The sequence below is a fragment of the Cynoglossus semilaevis genome, chromosome 18, assembly GCF_000523025.1.
Source record: "Cynoglossus semilaevis isolate Cse_v1.0 chromosome 18, Cse_v1.0, whole genome shotgun sequence".
Taxonomy (NCBI): domain Eukaryota; kingdom Metazoa; phylum Chordata; class Actinopteri; order Pleuronectiformes; family Cynoglossidae; genus Cynoglossus; species Cynoglossus semilaevis.
The window spans coordinates 9686786-9705048 of record NC_024324.1 but is presented as its reverse complement, the minus strand read 5'-3'; the positions used below and the strand labels follow the sequence as shown (position 1 = coordinate 9705048).

The window sequence follows — 18263 nt, the reverse complement described above, 5'->3', positions numbered from 1 at the left end:
CCCCCCCCCCCCCAACCCCCAGCCGCTCCTGTACCCCCTGTCAGCCTCACACACACGTACTGTAGTCACCTAAGGCATCAAGCGCACACACAAACACACACTAAACCTTAACTACTTAGACTCACACACATACCTGTCCATCCTGCCCATATCAAGGTGTGTTTGTCTTTCCCTGCCCACCAGTTTAGGTCCTCCCAGAGCAGGTATTTCCCTTTCTTACCCACAGAAAAACACACACTGGAGTGGGGGAGGGGGTGCGGGTGGGGTGGGGGGGTGTCTATGGGCCGAGTGTGTAAAGCACTTGCATTGATAACCTGCAGCACAGAGTCAGTGGGTCTCACTCTGTGGTCGTCCCCCTCGCCTGGAAGTCCCTTTGCCGTGCTGTGTGTCCTCCTGGCTCATCTTTCTAGGACCGTCTGCATTAGGTCGTCGTCCCCGTCCTGCCGCTGTCACCATGATGCTTACACCGCCGTTGTTCCTTCTGCTTCTGGGCCTGATAGGAGCTCAAGCCACTGTGGACACGAGAACAGCCGCCGCCATGGGTAAGAAGACGGCCATGACTTTTACTCCTTAAACTGATCTGAATGGTGAATAATTACGTCTGATGTTTAAGTTACATCTCTCTCTCTCTCTCTGTCAACTTTTTGTTTGACCTGAGTAGTGAGGTCACTTAGTGATGCCTCAGGTGATAGGCACAGAGACTGTCCACTTCAAGCCAGCACCCTTTTTTCAGCGGTCTGCCATCAATGTCTGTGGAACTGTCCAATCATCTGTGCTGTTGGTTAATAATCAAATAAGCATTTGTATAAAATAGAAAACAAGTTATATTTTGGTAAATATAATTGTTTGTCCAAAGCCGGAGAAGAAAATTTGTGGATAAAGACTTAATACAGTTGTATTGAGTGTTTGATGTTCTTAAAGCTTTGTGTTAATAAGAAACAATTTTATTGCATTTGATATCCCAAAAAATATTTTCTATTTTTGTTTGTTAAAACTGACTGGTTTACGTTAGATTAAAATATGTACAGATAAATTCAGATACAGCAGCTGTTCATTTGAGGTCGTCTGTGTGTGTAGGGGTAAGGTAGATACAGGATGGAGGGGGAGAGGTGAAGGGTGAGAAGGGAGATCAGTGATGTTCTGCAGACATCTGTACTTTTTAACCAGGCGCCTGTTTATTTAAAAAGTACCTTCATTTCTAATCCTACATTAAAAACCCATCTCTGCCTCTGACAGCAACACTGGCAGCTATTTTTGTTTCATTTCTTAACCACACAATGCAGATCTGCCAGGGGTTTCCAGCTACTGTACGTGGGGATTTGTTTACTAAATCCAGCCTAAATGTTGGTGAAAACAGACAAATATTATTCTTCAGTAGCCACTGTTTCTGTTTTTTTTCCTCCTTGATTTTAAAACCGTATCAAAGTTGATGTTTTTGTAGTTTCCAAATAAAACAAAGAAAATCCTAAATTTGCTAATAATTTTAATGAAATGTATTTGGTGCTTTAAAAATGAGATTCAAATGAGATTTCCTCTAATTCCGTCTTTTCTTCCATTCTTGTTTTCAGCCTTGTCTTCACCTTCTCTAACGCTCACCCCTTTGCATCTCTGCTTCAATCACCTCTTTTTTCCCCCTCTTCCACTCGCTCCCACCTTTTATAGCATAGTCATTATAACGTAATGACTTTTCTCATTTTTACACACAGCGGCAGGTTTGTGCAAAACCCGTCCCACAGACCTGGTGTTCATCATCGACAGCAGTCGGAGTGTTCGTCCCTCAGAGTTTGAGCAGGTCAAGGTCTTCCTGGCTAAAGTCATCGAGGGGTTGGATGTTGGACCCAACGCCACCCGTGTGGGAGTGGTCAACTATGCCAGTCGTGTGAAGAACGAGGTGTGGAAGAATGGATCATGTTTGTCATGGTTGTTGAAAAGCTTTTATGCTCAACATTTTTACTCATCCTTTTTTTCTTTTCTTTTTTTTTTTTTAATGTAGGTGTCGCTTAAAACTCACCGCACCAAAGCCGGGCTGGTTAAAGCTGTGACTAAGATCGAGCCTCTGTCCACTGGAACAATGACCGGCCTGTCCATACAGTTTGCCCTGAACGTGGCCTTCAGTGAAGGCGAGGGTGCTCGTGTCAAATCCAATGATGTCAGCAAGGTTTGCTGCACGTTTTTCCGTTAAAGCTCTACATATCAGAACCCCATTTATTGTTCTGCATCTAACTATTCCACCTCCTCCACAGGTCGCCATTATTGTCACAGATGGGCGTCCACAGGACAACGTGAAGGACATCGCCCAGCGCGCACGCGACGCCGGCATCGAGATTTTTGCCATCGGTGTTGGACGTGTGGACATGAGCACTCTGAAGCAGATGGCCAGTGATCCCCTGGACGACCACGTGGACTACGTGGAGAGCTACAGTGTCATCGAGAAGCTCACCAAAAAGTTTCAGGAAGCCTTCTGTGGTAAGTCTGGAGGAGAGGTTCAAATTTTGTCCGCAATTAGGCCGCAGAAAAGAAGGAAATACAACCCAGTCCTTAGTGAGTGAGAAAACAGACCATGGTTTAAAAAAAAAATCCAGCCTGGGTGGACAACCATTATCCACGCCTTTATTTCACGGTGAAAGCTGTCTGCTGGCCTCCCTATAATGAGGGTAAGGTGTCAGGACTGTCATCTTCTCATTCCAGTTTATTGTTCTCCTCCCTTTTGACCTCGGCACTGCCTCAACACTGACAGCACAGTCATTCAGCAAGTCAAAGTCATCCACCACTTGCAGTGTATGAGGACATTAGGGCACGAACAGCCTTTTTGGAAACAAATATACTCCTTATCATCAGAAAACACTCTCATTACCTCAACTTAAGACTGACCTGCCAGGGCCACTCGTGGCAGTCAGTAAAAACTCTCATTATTGTTGTCCTTTGGTGCTCACAGTCTGCAGTCCTGGCTGCTCTGTGCCATTGTCTCTGCAGAAGTTTTGTCAAAGGGCAGAACTGCATGATGGCAGCGCTGGATTATTATTGGACGAGCCTGAGCTCTAAATTTAGAATCCGAGACACTGATGAAGATGATTGAAGGCGACTCCAATGTTCTCCACCTGTTTGTTTTAAGGATCCACTGGATTCCTGCATTTTCCACTAACGACCACATTGATTAGCTCTAAGTCTCCAGCAGGAAACAGTGGATCATTAAACATCTGTACTAGATTTTCAAACTGACATAGTTTCCTTCTCTTCTCCTAACTCCCATCACCCCAACCCCTCCTTCTGTGTCAACATTTAAACTGTGTGTATGTGCGCGTGTTCATCATCCACACACACACACGTACACACAGTGTCGGACCTGTGTGCCACTGGAGACCACGACTGTGAGCAGGTATGCATCAGCAGCCCAGGATCGTACAAGTGTGCCTGCAAAGATGGCTTTACCCTCAAGGACGATGGTCGCAGCTGCAGTGGTGAGTGTGTGTTAGCGTGAGTATGGAGGCATCCGCCTGAGCAGGATTGCTGTGCTAACGAACTGAGAGCTTTAACATGTTAGCTGTGTGTGTGTGTGTGTGTGTGTGTGTGTGTGTGCACCTTTGTCCTTTTCAGCATGCAGCAACTCTGTGACAGACGTGGTCTTCCTGATTGACGGCTCCAAGAGCATTCGTCCTGAGAACTTTGAGCTGGTCAAGAAGTGGATCAACCAGATCATCGATAAACTCGACGTTGCCGAAACCAAGGCCCACGTTGGGCTGGTGCAGTACTCCAGCTCAGTCCGACAGGTGAGTGTCGGGTTAAGATTAGAGCACCACCTGTGAGGTTTTTTATTTGTTATGAGAAGGTCAAAGGTTGCACATGTTTTTTTGGATTTAGATAAAGTATAAGAGGGGGCGTAGAGAGCTTGCTCACCTTGGAATTAAAGTCAGGAGTGGGAGATGAGGGTGGTCCAGGACATGTTAGGGTGAGCAGGTCGGTAGTGAGATGTACTGTTGGGTGACAGATGTATGCTTGGGAATACATCAGGGATCGGCTTCAAGCTTCCTAATGATCGCTCTGGTAACAGACCTGTTGACAGATGAGGTCAAGCAGGAGGCTCCGTGGACAGTGATGTTTGGAGATGACGTGGTTATCTATAGTGAGAGTAGGAGACAAGTAAGGAACCTAGAGAGATGGATGTTTGATTAGGAGTGTAGATGAGTGGTGGTCATACTTTATTTGATTATCTGCTTACAGGAGTTTCCTCTGGGCCGCTATAACAACAAGAAAGACCTGAAGGACGCTGTGAAGAAGATGGCCTACATGGAACGAGGAACCATGACTGGTCAGGCCCTTCGCTATCTGTTGGACAGCAGCTTCAGCATAGGTCAGGGTGCCCGACCTGGAGTCGCCAAGGTGGGCATTGTCTTCACTGATGGCCGCAGCCAAGATTATATCGGAGATGCTGCAAAAAAGGCAAAGGAACACGGTGAGGAAGAGTTAAAGATCCAGTATTCAGGAATTTTCCCCTTCTGTTTTAAAACAAACAGCTTGTGGCTCCCACTCCACTTTAGACTCTGTTTGTTCATGTCCTTCACTTGTACACGCAGTGACACTTGTACACATTTTCTGGACGTGTAACCGATGCATGTGTGTGTGTCTATGTTTCAGGCTTCAGGATGTATGCTGTTGGCGTTGGTAATGCAGTGGAGGATGAACTGAAAGAGATCGCCTCTGAGCCGACTGGAGAGCACTACTTCTACACTGCCGACTTCAAGGCCATGACCCAAATATCTAAGAAGCTGCAGATTAACATCTGCCAAGGTCAGACACAGACATCATCACATTCTGGCATAACCTGACTTTATACATTTGTACCTAAACTCAGGGCCTGACCGTGTGCTTTCTGATCCCACAGAGGACGATCCATGTGAATGTGACTCCCTCGTAAAGTTCCAAAAGAAAGTAGAAGATGCCCTACAGGCACTAACAAAAAAATATATCCTTTACAACAGGGGAAATGATGTTTGGAGGGAGGTCTTAATGATGTTATTATGCACTGTTGTCTTTTTTAATAGTTTAATTTTCTCCTTGACAGAATCTTACTAGAGAGCATGTCGAAGAGGATCGCGATGCTGGAGAACAAAATTGTCTAAGGACTCAAATCCCACTTCTAGCAACACATAAGAACATTCATCTCATACACACACACACACACACTTTTTACTTCCTGTTGAATTCTGAAGAGAAATCCTTGTGTGTGTGCATGCACCCTGACCTCTGCTTATATCCTTCTCTATCTCCTCCTCCTTTTTTTCAATCTAACCTCTGCAAACCTTGGGTCTCCTGAGACACAAAGCGCAGGTTGCCATGGGGACCACGCCTTTGCCCGTGTGTGCACTCCGAAGGTCGTCCTACGTTGCCTGCCTGTGTGTTTGTTAATAAAACTCTTCCCTCATAGGGAAACGGTGACAGTACACTGAAGGTTGTTTTTCTTAGTTGCTGCCACAGTATTTAATCCTAGAAGTCATGTTAAACAGAGCAGCAGTTGGTCTTGTCTGCTTATTGTCACCTTCCCTCTTCACTCTCCACTCTCCTGAAGGTTTCTCCTCTCCTTTCCTCTCTTTCCTTTATCACATAAATCTATCTGAAATTATTAAAGGTATATTTTTACAGGTAAATTAATATAAGATACATGTCTGTTCATAAGGGAACATCATTGATGTTTTTTTATTTTCCTAAATAAAAGTCATGCAGGAAGTAAATATTAAATTGTGGAGCGATTGTATATTGGAGACACGTGCACACAGACCAGAAGACTTGCATTATGATTTACATTGTTGAGTTCATTTAGCAAAAAGGAAATGGAATAATCAGAATTTTATATATTATAATAAGTATAGAACTACTAAGTGCAGAAAACCAGGAACATGTCTCTGAATACCACAAAAAAATATTTAAATATTTTAATAGACTGTGTTTACTATGAGGAAATGGTATTTACAAGGGGTTAATTGGCACCTTTAGTAATTGGAGTAATTTCTTAGGGATTCAAGAGGTAATGTTAGCCTTTGGCCATAAGTTATATAATTAAATGATTTATAATAATTATATATATATATATATATATATATATTCAATATTTAATTGTTACAATGTTATTGGTGGAATAGAAAAATATAGTTGTGTAAATTAGTAGACCTTTATGTAGCTATAACATATTGCAATGTTTTATAGTATTTTTCAATTGTATATTTTTATTATTTTTAGTATTATTATATGAACATTGCTGCCAATGGTAATTACATAATATAGAGCAATAATGAAGAAATGACTATCTTTCAAAAACAAAACTAAATAAATGGCAAAAGAGAATTAGTTACATTATCCTTCTGTTTGTGACTTTTTTATTAGAGAATTCTGTTTTTTTTTTTTATCTGAATATTTTTCGGGTGTTAATATTAAAATTCTGAGACAAACCAAAAATAATTTCCCCAACAATCTAAACCGTAATTAAGAACAATATTAATGTCATCTGAATAAAACTTACATTTAAATAACATTTTGGTACGTCGTGAAACAGATTTCATGTTTTTTAAAAAAACTGAAAGTTAAGGACGCGTCAGGATGACGTTGCAGGAATGAAAAAAACATTCACTGGAACAGCTGAAGACACAAAACCGCTGTTGGTACGGAGTCAAACCACAGCGTTATAAAAAATAATTTAAATTAACTGAATTCAGTAAATGTCGTGTGTCTGGAATTGGTACTAATTGAAGCTAACGGCCAACAAAGCGGTTCAACTTTTAATTCAAACCCAAATACGCAATTTAAACAAGACATCATCTGCTAATGCTAACGGATAAGTTAGCTCAACGGGCTAAAGCTGAACGCCAAGAGAGCGAGTCTGCAGGAGGAGAAAACCGGCTGTGAGAGGGTGGATGAGCCGCTGGACGTGACGGTGCTGCCTCGTTAATGATTTGCGGGACATGATTGCGCAGTGACCGAAGATTGAGCTGAAGACACATCAGCTAAGAACAGACACCTGAAAACACTACAGTTAACGGTTAGATTGAAGACTCGAGCTAACAGTCGTTAGCAGCCCACGGTGCTGCTGCAACAGATAACCAGAGATGGCCAGTAACACCGCAGGAGGCTTCACCTGCCCGACCAATGGTGACGACACGCCGGGACGTGTGTGCACCGTTCTTAGTGACCGCTCTTGTCGCCTCCACTCCGAGTCAGAGTCTGACATCGTCCCAACTGTGAAGTGCTTAGCCCGACTGTGCAGCAGGGACGAAGAGGAGAGAGCAGCGGCTCTAAGGGAGCTGAACCAGCAGGTTTTGCTTCGTTTGGAACTTGACAAGCCTGGTTCTGCACGCTTGAGTAAGCAAACCCTGCTGCAATTGCTCCGACTGTCCCGGTCGTGTCCGCTCCGGGAGGTTCGGGAGAAAGCAGGCGAGCTGCTGCGTACCGCACAGGTAATCGAAAAGTTTGGAAACTAGCAAACACTTGAGGGAAACATGGATGAAGGCGATATCTCTGACCATGTCAAGTCGCGATATTTTGTCAGGTTTTATTTATATATATCAATAAACGTCTGATTATTCAACGTTCTCGTATATATTTCCCTTTTACCCTGTGCGATTGCGGCTTATTTCATCAGACGTTAGAAGGTGATGCAAGAACAGACCCAGACACGCCCCCTCTCGGTGCCCTGAAAAGCCAGTCACACCCCCAGGCTCTCCTCACATAGAAACAGTCATATTGCCGTCGACTTCACGCACTGTTTATTTGTCCAATCTGCTGGAAATAACAAGCCGCGTCGACTCGGCCGATGGTTTTCCTTCTCTTCTGGCCATGGCCGTGAGTTTCAGTCACTTGTTTTGTTTGTAATTCCACGGGGCACACAGTTATGGTTATGAAACGGGTCCCTCCTGTAATGGCACAGCTTGTTCTCGTCACCAGGACTAGTTCGGTTCAAGGGGGTTCACTCTGCCTGCGTAGGTTTACATGTTAGTAAAGTGTTGACGAAGTTTTATCCCTACCGTCAGTGATTAAAAGCCTCTCTTTATTAACAACCTCAGTTTAAAAGCCTCTCTTTATTAACAACCTCAGTAAATTTATATGATAAATAACCTCAGTCTGTCATGTTGTTGCATGGAAGTTAGTATTGCTTTTTATTACTTTATGTAACATGATATTAACAGAATAATATAAATGTTATATTTTCTGTTTATTTAATGTTGCTGTAGGAACAAGGAGTTGAAGTTCCCAGAGTCCTGGCCTCCGGTCCGAGTACATTTATTCCTGCAAAACAGGTATTCATTACTGCAGTCAGTGAGTTTGTGTGTTGTTTACTCAGGTCTGTCAATGTCTTATTGAAATTGAATTGATGTTTTTTTTTAAATATATAGTATTAGAATTGGAAATGTTTTACCCTGAAGTATCCATAGCTGTTTTGCATTACGTTTTCCTGACGATCTCTTCATATTAGCACATTATGTTAATGTCATAAAAATGAGAAAAAGGGGCTGTGTTGTCGTTTCACCAGGCTTTCACTGTCGCTGTAGAACCCACTGATACAGAACACGATTTCGAATGACTTTGAAGCAACTTGGTATTTACATAATTGACGTGTTCTTCCTGGGAAGAACACAAACCAGTGTTTGTGACTGTAAATTGTTCCAAAGGAACATTTTTACTGAACTTTCCACCATGCCTGTCAGTCTGTTTAAGTAATAAAAATAAATATTTGTTCCCTGTAGGTAATGTGCTGAAAATGTCCCTCGCTTTGTCCAACTCTGACTCTCCACCAGTAAATTAAAATGTTTTATTCTTATACAAACAAATGAACTGCAGATAAAAGAAGAGGCGGTGTTATTTCAGCTGTCATCACATCAGACCAGGTTGGTGTTGGCATTAGTTTCTGTGTTTTCCTGCCAGGTTTTTCACAGTCATTTGTGTTTTTGATTAAAGGAAAACAATCAAAACAAACCCCGCATTGGATTTACAAGTCAGAGAAATGACTCACAACCGTCTTTATATCTTTAAGATCTGGAATTAATTATAACATTATGGCGTTGACCCAGTATTTAAATAAGTACTGTGACTATTGCTTCATGTCTGTGAAGAAAAAAAAAACTCCTGAGAAATGTTTCTTCTGCTGGTTTAAAAACACAACAACACCTCAGTTTTCTTGTGTGACTCACTTCAAGCCTCTCAAGCAGCAAAGGTTTTTGGTTCTGCCTCCAAGAGAAAGACTTCTGAACCGGATCCTTGCTAGTGCAGCATGACGCGTGTTAAAGATGGAGATTATGTTTTGGTATTGATCATGTTTTACTCTCTCCATTCAGATCCTGAAGGAGGAGATGGACCAGGACATTCTACTTGAGTCCTTCCTGTCTCTGGGCCGTGTGGATCACATGACCATGGTGATGGCGCTGCACCCAGCCTACCTCAGCTGCTTCCTGAAGGCCCAGCATGCTTTGCTGGAGCTAGATGGGCCCCTTCCCTGCCATTGGAGACATTACATTGTTCTTATGGTAAGACATGAATATCATATAATGTTAGAGACACTTTGGCATCTGGTTTGTTTCTCAGCCTTTGAGGATTTGGCCAGAGTTTGTGCAATAGGTGCACGGGATAAATAGAATATGATATTCATGAAAATATTCAAAAGATGGTGAAACAGACAGTGTCACAGTCCCAGAGAACTGAGTAAAGGTGGGAGACTTAAAGAAACTAAACACCTGGGAGATAAAGCTAAGGAGGGACTCTGAGTTGACTTTTAATTTGACCCAGTTTTAACACAGTACTAACTAGAACTATGAATACACGGGACAAAGGATGTTGAAGATGCAGCTGCCAGGCTAGGTTATTAATGTGTTATGTAGTTTGTTGTATTTAAGACGCTTTCTTTAAAAATATATATGATATGGAATAAATAAACAAATGGATCACAGTTGGTCCATCACAGTGGTCCATCGACATGGTTTCAGCGACCCTGCTGTGGGACCTGACCCCAGTCTTTGGGAAACAATAGTTATTAATGTCAATTGTCTATAAAAACCCACAGATGTTGCTACATAACAGTCTCACTACATGATCAATTAACCATGTAAATCAAGTGGAACTTGACGATCCTGGGTGAGAAGACATTCACCAGTGTTGTGACTGTGTTTTCGCCCCGTGTTCCTCTGCATCTGTGTTTGCTCATTTTGTGTTAAATGGCCCTGAAATAACAACAGCCATAAAGTCTGTAACTGCTCTGTGAAAAAGTGCAGGTACATTTATCTCACCCTCCTTTTAAACATAGGCAAAAATATTACGGCGCTAATGGTTATGTTGTGTACGTGAAATAAAGGCGGACTGTAATTTTTATCTTTTATTTTCTGTTTTAGTGGCTGAGTCGAGTGCTTTTATGGTTTGTTTTTTATATCATACCCTCGTTTATCTGGTCTCGCCGCTTCACCTTTATTCCCAGCCTTTAATGGTACTTTGACAGTATCACCATATTGTAGTTATTAGGTTTCATCAGCGTTGCTGTAAAGCTGCTTCCCCTGAGGCCTGCTTCTTTTTTTAAAATTCCCAGTCGGTTAAACAACAACGTCTAATACTGTCTGTCCAAAAATCAAAACAAAAAAAACATTGATTTTGTCAGCACGTCCTCACTGCCCCTCAGTGTGTGATTTTTAAAGACCATTTAACTGATCTTGTTTATCTTCAGCTAAAGGTCCCTGAACAAGTGCTCCAGCAGCATCAGCTACACATATTACACAGTTCTTACAGTTTATGGTTGAAGACATTTTGCACCAAGGCCCACTTAAGCAGATGGTACCGATGTTATGTCATTAAGCTGCTTCTCTTTGGACTTGTGCCACAGGTTGTTGACCCAGTGGCGTTCACTAAATCAGTGCAGTGCAGTGTGTACTGGAGACAGAGCAAACAGAGACGGGGTCAAGTTTGACAAGTGCTTCTGTGTCCCAATTCACACCAACAGGTCTGATGTTTCACAGTGGAAAACTCGGACCTGTTCCAACTGCTACTTCCGTTGTCTGCAAGAGCTGCAAGTGTATTTTTCTAAAAAAAAACATTCCAGCATTCCTGAATGCCACTTTGGAATTTCTGTGATAAATGTCGGGCCATTTTACACGAAGAACCCAAGTTGGGCTGTTTGGGGCTTCCCCAAACACTGGACCGGGGCCCAGTACTGGGCCATTGATTCTTTGGTACTGGGTCACATGGAAAGAATAGAACGTTTCATATCGATAGATAGATAGATAGATAGATAGATTATATATATATATGATGCACTTTATTATGCTTTTTTATGTATGTCACCTTCCCTCTCACACACACACACACACACACACACACACTTCCTGTATCAGTCTTCTCTGTGTTTTTTCCTGGCTGTCACTCATTCACTCTCACAAACGCAACAACAGCATTCTTTAGTCTTCAGCAGAGAGAGAGAGAGAGAGCGGAAGGGTGGGAGGAAGAGAGAGAGAGAGAGAGAGAGAGTGTTTATTATATTCAAGTTTCTGTTTGGTCTGATTGGACAATAAGACTGAAACAAAAAAAGAATCATCCCATTGACCATTGATGAGTGCTGTTTATTTCCTGTCCATTGGTCATTAATCTGTGCCTCGGTTTGATCTGGTTTGATCTGGTTTGCTGACTGCGTGTCTTCTCCACAGGCTGCAGCTCGACACCACTGCTCGTACCTGGTGCAGCAGCACAGTGCAGGTTTCCTTGAGGCCGGGGGAGAGGAGAGCTGGCTCAGCGGCATCCAACACGCTCCTACCAAACTCCGCAGCCTGCAGACACTCAACAAACTGCTAGCACACCGACCCTGGCTCATTACCCAGCAGCACATCCAGGTCAGACCCAGGTCATTTCTGTTACTCACTCATCAGTTCTCTATTTCACCATCGACCGTCATGATACGTCAGACTCTTACACTGTTTTCTTTTACACACTTTTCTGTGGAATTACTCGTCATACTTGTTGACTCATTTATGAGATATTTTTTATGACCAAATGCTTCTACTAACCCTCTCTCCTGCAGGAGCTGGTGTGTTCTGGTGCAGACCCTCGCTGGTCGCTGGCCGAACTGATACACGCCGTGATCCTGATGGCTCACGCTCACTCCCTCTCCTCTTTCGTGTGGGGCTGCGGCCTGAACCCAGAGCCTGACCACATTGGAGGTTACACATTTCAGCCTCCTTCACCCGGTAACCTTCCTCGGAGTCCTCACAGCCCCGCACATGAGGACGGCAGGCAGGAGGTGAGTCAGACGTCCCACTGTAGCTGCACTGCCACTGATGAGCACAAATGTCCATGGTCCTCATTTGTCCTTTTAATACTGTTGCCTTTCATTTGTCACTAAATTAGTTTTCCTCAAAAACCAAGTGTGTTGAGCAAAATCCTTTCTAGTTTGAAGACATGGTTATAATAGTGATGAATGAATAAATGATTGACTTTGAGTTCATGGGCCATTTGGTGCCGGGCCACAGAGAAAGAATTAATAATTTGTTTAATATAAAATAAAATACAGTTATTGCCATTTACTTACTAACAGATTTTGTTTTGAAAATGAACTAATACTTAATGGTCCTTAAATGATCATCAAGGCGCTACCGGTCTGCGGTACTGGCTGGTTTAGACCGATCTGTCCAAACCGATCTGTCCAAAAAAGGTTCGGGACTGCTGTTGTAAATGACTGAACATCTGAGTGCATCAAACATTAACTACATTTCTAACCAGGATTTCTTTATAAATCCAGGAGTCAAACTTTAGGAAAAGAACCAATCACAATGATTGTGCATTAATATTTATTACATTATGACATCATCAGTGTGTTTGACATTACTGCTGTTTGTCTAAAGAACGTCTCCTCATTTTGCCTCTGTTTACTGTGTGATCCTCCTGCTGTAAATCTGTATTCATGTCACAGGGAGGTTCACAAATGAAGCAGAAATTGCTGGCATTACCACTGTCTGAAAACGTTGTCGGCAGTCTGGCAGGACTCAGATATGAATTGTGTTGTCTCTTCTCTGTGAACAGAAGTGAATGTTGAGTCTTTAATTCAATAAGCACACACTCAGAGCGAGTGCATCAGAACCACAATGTACCACAGTGTCAGTGGGAAGAACAGATGTCAGTGATGTTGAATGTCTTTTTGTTCGTTCTGTGATTCACGTCTCTTTGTTGGTACTATGAAAGTCTCTCAATCCTCTTCTGTGTGTGTGTAGTTGGTTGAAGGAGCCATGGAGGTGGAGGTGCTGATGAAGAGGATGGTGGAGCTGCAGCAGCAGGAGGAAGAGTGCACGCAGGAGGAGATGGTAACACGCTTCGAGCGCCAGAGGAGTGAGAGCATACCGACAGGTACAAAGAAGCCGGTCTGACCCGTGTCTTTATCTGTCTTTAAGCCAAGTGATGATTTATACACGTCTTCCTGTTTAATTTAGCTGTGGTGCGTGAAGCTCCACCTGATCTGGTGCTGTGCCTCGTGGAGGATCCAGAGTTCAGATATGAAGATTTTGCCCCCAGGGGAGAGCAGGCTCCGCCCACCATGAGAGCACAGGTTGAGTGGAGCAGTGAAAACACAGTGTTGTTGTTGAAAGGATCGCATGTCTTTGTACAGGACACTGTGACTCAACTTAGAAATTAAAAATATAGATGTAGTAGTAGTTAAACCTGTTGGTGTTTTTCTGATAATCATTCCATTCTAAAGTTCTTTCCATCTGTGTGTTTGTTGGTGTCTAATGTTTGCAGGATTATTCTTGGGAAGACCACGGCTACTCTCTGGTTAACAGGCTCCTACCAGACATGGGCCAAGTGCTGGATGAGAAATTCCAGGTAAACACTCATAAATTCTAGGCAGTTCTACAATCTCTGCCATCTCAGAGTAACTTTATACCCTGTGTTTACTGAAACATGATCAGACAGACAAGACCGGGGTTGGTTTACATGTTTTCACATCAGATACAGTGACGGGAAGTGCAACAGAAAAACACTAAACTCACTGTCTCCTTCACCAGTGACACTATTTTTTTGCTTTTCATCACGGTGTATTAACACACTTGTTTGCGTAGACCATGAAGAATACACATGACCTCATATTTACTGGTCATTAACATGAAGAAACAAGAAATCTAACAGACTCTGCAGTGCTGTGTACAGCCTAGTAAAAACGAGGACGAGAGATCATTAAAGGTGGCCCCCGAAATAATATGGTTTAAAAAAAGTTGAAATATTTTTATAACTGATACCTAAAATCTGGTTATACTATTTTTTTCTTGTTCCTCATATTTTTTATAGAATATAACTCATCTAAAAATGTGACAAAAAGGCATATTAAAAAGAAATATGTTCAGCTAAAAGATACTGTATGTACTGCTCCATCAGCAATCGTATGTGTGACAAATATAAAGTGAAAAGAGGAAATGCACTGTTTGTCAACACTTCTGTTAATAAGGGTTGTTACAGTAGGAAGAAACACAAAGAGAAAGTTAGAGTTTGGTTCTTCATTGGTTATGACAGCAAAAAAGTCACTTATTTTTAAACATAAAATCTGTTTTTATTTTTGTTTCTTTAGCCTTGAATTGACCTGTGTTGTTATTGTACTGAATTATCATGTTAGGTGGTGAGCAACCTGACCTATCATAGGATGGCCATGCATGAAGGAGTGGACACACACACTCTGAGGAAAGCTCTGTGGAACTACATCCATTGTCTTTATGGGATACGGTGAGTGAATCACCTTTGTGAATGTAGAACAACAAGGTTGACATTTAGAAAATGACAGTGAAGTAATGACAGAAGCTACTGTTACTACTTGCTACGTTCACAACTATACTTCAGCCAAGTTGCTGATGAGTTGCTGCTGGATGTTCATAGCTGGAACCCTGCCTTTCCTCCGTGTCCATATTGCTCTTTGTTGCAGCTCTTACCTTTTTGTTTGTTCTGAAACAGATATGATGATTATGACTACGGCAGCGTGAATGTGTTGTTGGAGCGCTCCCTGAAGCTGTTTGTCAAAACCGTGGCCTGCCACCCCGAGCAGACCACCGCGCGCATCTACTACTCCTTCTGGAGGCACTTCAGACACTCTGAGAAGGTATGAATGAGCTCTGCAAACACCATCTCTTCAACCAGCACGAAAGACTCTCCTGACATTTTACTTCTGCCCCCCCTCCCAACCCCCGTGGAACCTTTTCAACAAGTAGCTGTTCATTTGACATTTGAGTCTTTCTCTTCTCCTTTTTTTTAACGTCTTTAGTGAATCAGACAATTCAGAAGTGTCACTACTCTATGTCTGTTCTCTTGTTTCTTCGCAGGTCCATGCCAACCTGATAGTCATGGAAGCTCGACTACAGGCAGCTCTTCTTTACACCTTACGAGCCATCACACATTACATGAGATGACACAGTCACTCGTAGTTTGCAGAAGCTGAGCCAGCTGGGATTTATACACAGTCCCACGCATAACACAGGTCTAGCTGTAAAGCGTGTATTCACACCCACAGACATCTCTGCCCTATCTACACACACACACACACACACACACACACACACACACAGATGCTGTATGGTAATGTGTGCATATCCTGTGTTGAAGTGTTAATGTTTTGATGCTGCTTTGCAACTGGGATGTCAGATATTTACGATGTGTGATTTTGCACTGAAATGTAACAGGTTTGTTTCCCACTTGAGCCTAATGTGGCTACCTGTTTGTGACAGGCATGTCTTTGTGACACATATCACTTGTGCAAGAGGAATGGTCTGGTTCATCCAGGTCTTCATCATCATTATGTTTTCAGGTTGTTGTTTTTTTGCAGAATTTAAGTTTATTTAACATGACTGCGTGAACGTATCACTCTTCAGACTACTACAGTCTCCATCCTGTGTTTCTGCAGCACTCGGAGGATGGAATAGGAAAAAAAACCCAGAATAACTTGTATTTTTTTATATACATTAAAAAGTTACTTTGTTATCATATTGAAATCTTTGGTTTAGTTTTTCTGTACTGCCAATGTAGGACACATAGAACAGAACAACTGACAGCACACTTTACATTTGCTATCTACCCAGGATCATATCAGCAAATTACATACACATTATCTTGTCAGCAGTTTTTTCGTAATGATATAGTGACAAGTACATTTTTAATCAAAAAATAACTATAGTGGAATTAAAACAGGTACAAACGTTAAAAAGTTCATTACAGCTTCAAGGTTTTTTGGTTCAACTATCTCACCACAAGAGGGAGACAAATATCACAGGAATCGATCATTTCTGGTTATATAAAGCAGCTACAATTCTTCAAGGTGAATTACTGTAGTATTCACAGTAGTGTCAATACAATGGATGTGAAAAGGTAAACTTCGACATACTGCAGAGAAGTGGCCAATGGCATTAAGATGTCAATTTAATTCTCTGTACTTGGCATCATTATCACAGTATGTTGGGCTGAATGTTTATACTTCCTGTAGTTTACACCGTGATCTGATGTGTCACATGTGCTCAGGCATTAAGGTGAAAATCCACATCTCAGTTGGTAGATTAGTTACGTATACATTTAGTCAGGGAGAAATTTCACACACCGTGTAGGATGGTGTGATTTTTAAGCCCAGAACTGTCTCACAGTCAACATTGAGACAGTATAGGAATAAATGTAACATTTTTTTGTAAACAATGTCTTAGTAGTTTGTAATGGAATAAGAAGCAGAGGCAGAGTTGGAAAAAAATACAATTTTATTAAAAATGGTTGTTAAACCACTGCATCAGGCAGTATTCCGTCATTTGGAGGAATAGTTAATTAAATGAAAAAAAAAATTGTAGAAATCAAAGATATGACTCAAGATTTATTTTCCATTGTGGTTATTGTTGCCTTATTTTAGTGTGTTATAGGAACAGACTTCTAAGTGGTTATTATGACTACTACGGTTAAATGGTTTTGGAAGAGAATTAGACACCACTGAAAAGTAATCTTTATCAACTTAACTACAGAAAATTTCAGTCTATTCACAGACATTAGTTATGGCGTCTCATAAGGCCCGAGAGCCACAGGTTGAAGAAATAAAAGGTTACTTTTTTCTAATTTGCCAAATACAGTAATAGTGGAAACCAAAGTTGATTCATGACTAACTGCTGACTCAAAACACAACAGAAGAAAATAACTTGTTTAAATTGTTTCCTTCTTGTTGCCCTTGTCTTTCTTTACAACTGTCCACTTTTTAACGCGCGTCGCTTTCAGGGCTGGACCTTGTAGTGCGCGTGCATTTCCCCTCTGACTTCCGCTGTGCGCGCGCGCACACCTTTCAGTTCACCGTTGTGTCTTTCAGAAGTGGCAGCGTAAACTGAACCGGGATTTAACAGAACTAAAGTGAGCTTTTCGCCGGTACGTACGCCTTTTTATTTATCATAAATGTTAAATATATTTAAAAAAAATTCTAAAAATGATACACCCATGTTTATTTTTGTTATATTTGTATTACTTATATCGGTTATTAATTGTCCGTGTTGATTGAAGGAGTTTATAGCTTCTGTTGTACAGAGACGCACTTTCGTTAAAGTCCCAAACAAAACAGGTTGGTTTTTATCTGCTGTTATGGGTCCAGTTTTAGGATAAAATATATATGTTGAAAATGAAGGTACCGCTGTAGTGTTTACAGTTGATGAAATAGTCAGTCTGGGTCTTTGGAGAAGTTTGTCTAATGTGCTAGTCTGCTGGTCAGACATTAAACTGTTGTCGATTTTTTGTTGTTGAAATATAACTGTCAGTACTAGTGTGTGTTAGAGAGAAGAGTTCACTGCCATGTTATTTAAAGAAGTAAATGTAGAAGAGGAGGTCCATCATTTAGAAGGACGCCTGTGGTGATGAGTTTGACACCAACAGGACCTGGACTTGTCATTCATTAGGTTAACCCTCACTCAGTTACACTCAAAAAGATGTGCTTCATTTTTGTCCCTCAGATAACAGACTTTTTTTGCTCCTTCAGTAAATGAATATGTTTTATTCACTAACACACTTACGGGAAATCAAATAACTTCTTGGAAAAAGACAGGACTGGAGCTTTTCCTTAGCATGTCCATCAGTGTGAGGTGTTCATTTCCTCATCTTGGTCGGGGCTATACATTCTTTTCTCTTTTTTTGTAAATCAGGTCCCCAGCTTCCAATCTGTGGTTTGTGGAATTTTGAGCGTCAGGCAGGAGAAAATACAATTAGACAGCCCAAGGCTGTGCTTCATCACTTCCTGTTTCTTCACAAGGTCAGTTCCTGTCTTGGGTTCA

The 18263-nt window shown here is 41.8% G+C and overlaps 3 protein-coding genes across 9 annotated transcripts in view; all 3 read left to right on the top strand.

The window, feature by feature from the left end:
- Positions 1-11: 11 nt before the first annotated feature.
- On the top strand, positions 12-6031 carry matn1 (matrilin 1). 2 transcript variants are annotated; one of them, XM_008331598.3, is made up of 10 exons: positions 12-542; positions 1707-1891; positions 1994-2158; positions 2244-2466; positions 3336-3458; positions 3595-3767; positions 4219-4450; positions 4633-4785; positions 4880-4960; positions 5068-6031. In XM_008331598.3, exons 1-10 carry the CDS (start codon positions 455-457, stop codon positions 5115-5117), a joined length of 1473 nt encoding a protein of 490 aa, XP_008329820.1. In that variant the 5' UTR covers positions 12-454; the 3' UTR covers positions 5118-6031. The 2 variants fall into 2 exon arrangements, with proteins under 2 accessions (XP_008329820.1, XP_008329821.1); XM_008331599.3 differs by lacking the exon at positions 3336-3458.
- A 562-nt stretch (positions 6032-6593) lies between these two features.
- On the top strand, positions 6594-15974 carry sesn2 (sestrin 2). Of its 3 annotated transcripts, none has more exons than XM_008331596.3 (11): positions 6594-7442; positions 8217-8282; positions 9318-9506; positions 11664-11846; positions 12035-12253; positions 13221-13353; positions 13437-13552; positions 13744-13827; positions 14612-14718; positions 14944-15088; positions 15309-15974. In XM_008331596.3, the coding sequence occupies exons 1-11, from the start codon at positions 7095-7097 to the stop codon at positions 15393-15395; spliced, it is 1677 nt and encodes a 558-aa protein (XP_008329818.1). In that variant the 5' UTR covers positions 6594-7094; the 3' UTR covers positions 15396-15974. The 3 variants fall into 3 exon arrangements, with proteins under 3 accessions (XP_008329818.1, XP_008329819.1, XP_024920861.1); XM_008331597.3 differs by lacking the exon at positions 6594-7442 and adding an exon at positions 7668-7827; XM_025065093.1 differs by lacking the exon at positions 6594-7442 and adding an exon at positions 8824-8870 and having other exon boundaries at positions 8266-8282.
- Positions 15975-17235: 1261 nt separating this feature from the next.
- Positions 17236-18263, top strand: part of yrk (Yes-related kinase) — a 14978-nt gene continuing 13950 nt past the window's right edge. The window contains exons 1-2 of one of the 4 annotated variants that reach the window (XM_025065094.1): positions 17281-17370; positions 18135-18241. The gene's annotated coding sequence lies outside the window, so the exon portion shown is untranslated. Of the gene's footprint in view, positions 17371-18134; positions 18242-18263 lie in introns of all 4 variants that reach the window. The other 3 variants (XM_008331593.3, XM_008331594.3, XM_017041203.2) reach the window with 3 other exon arrangements.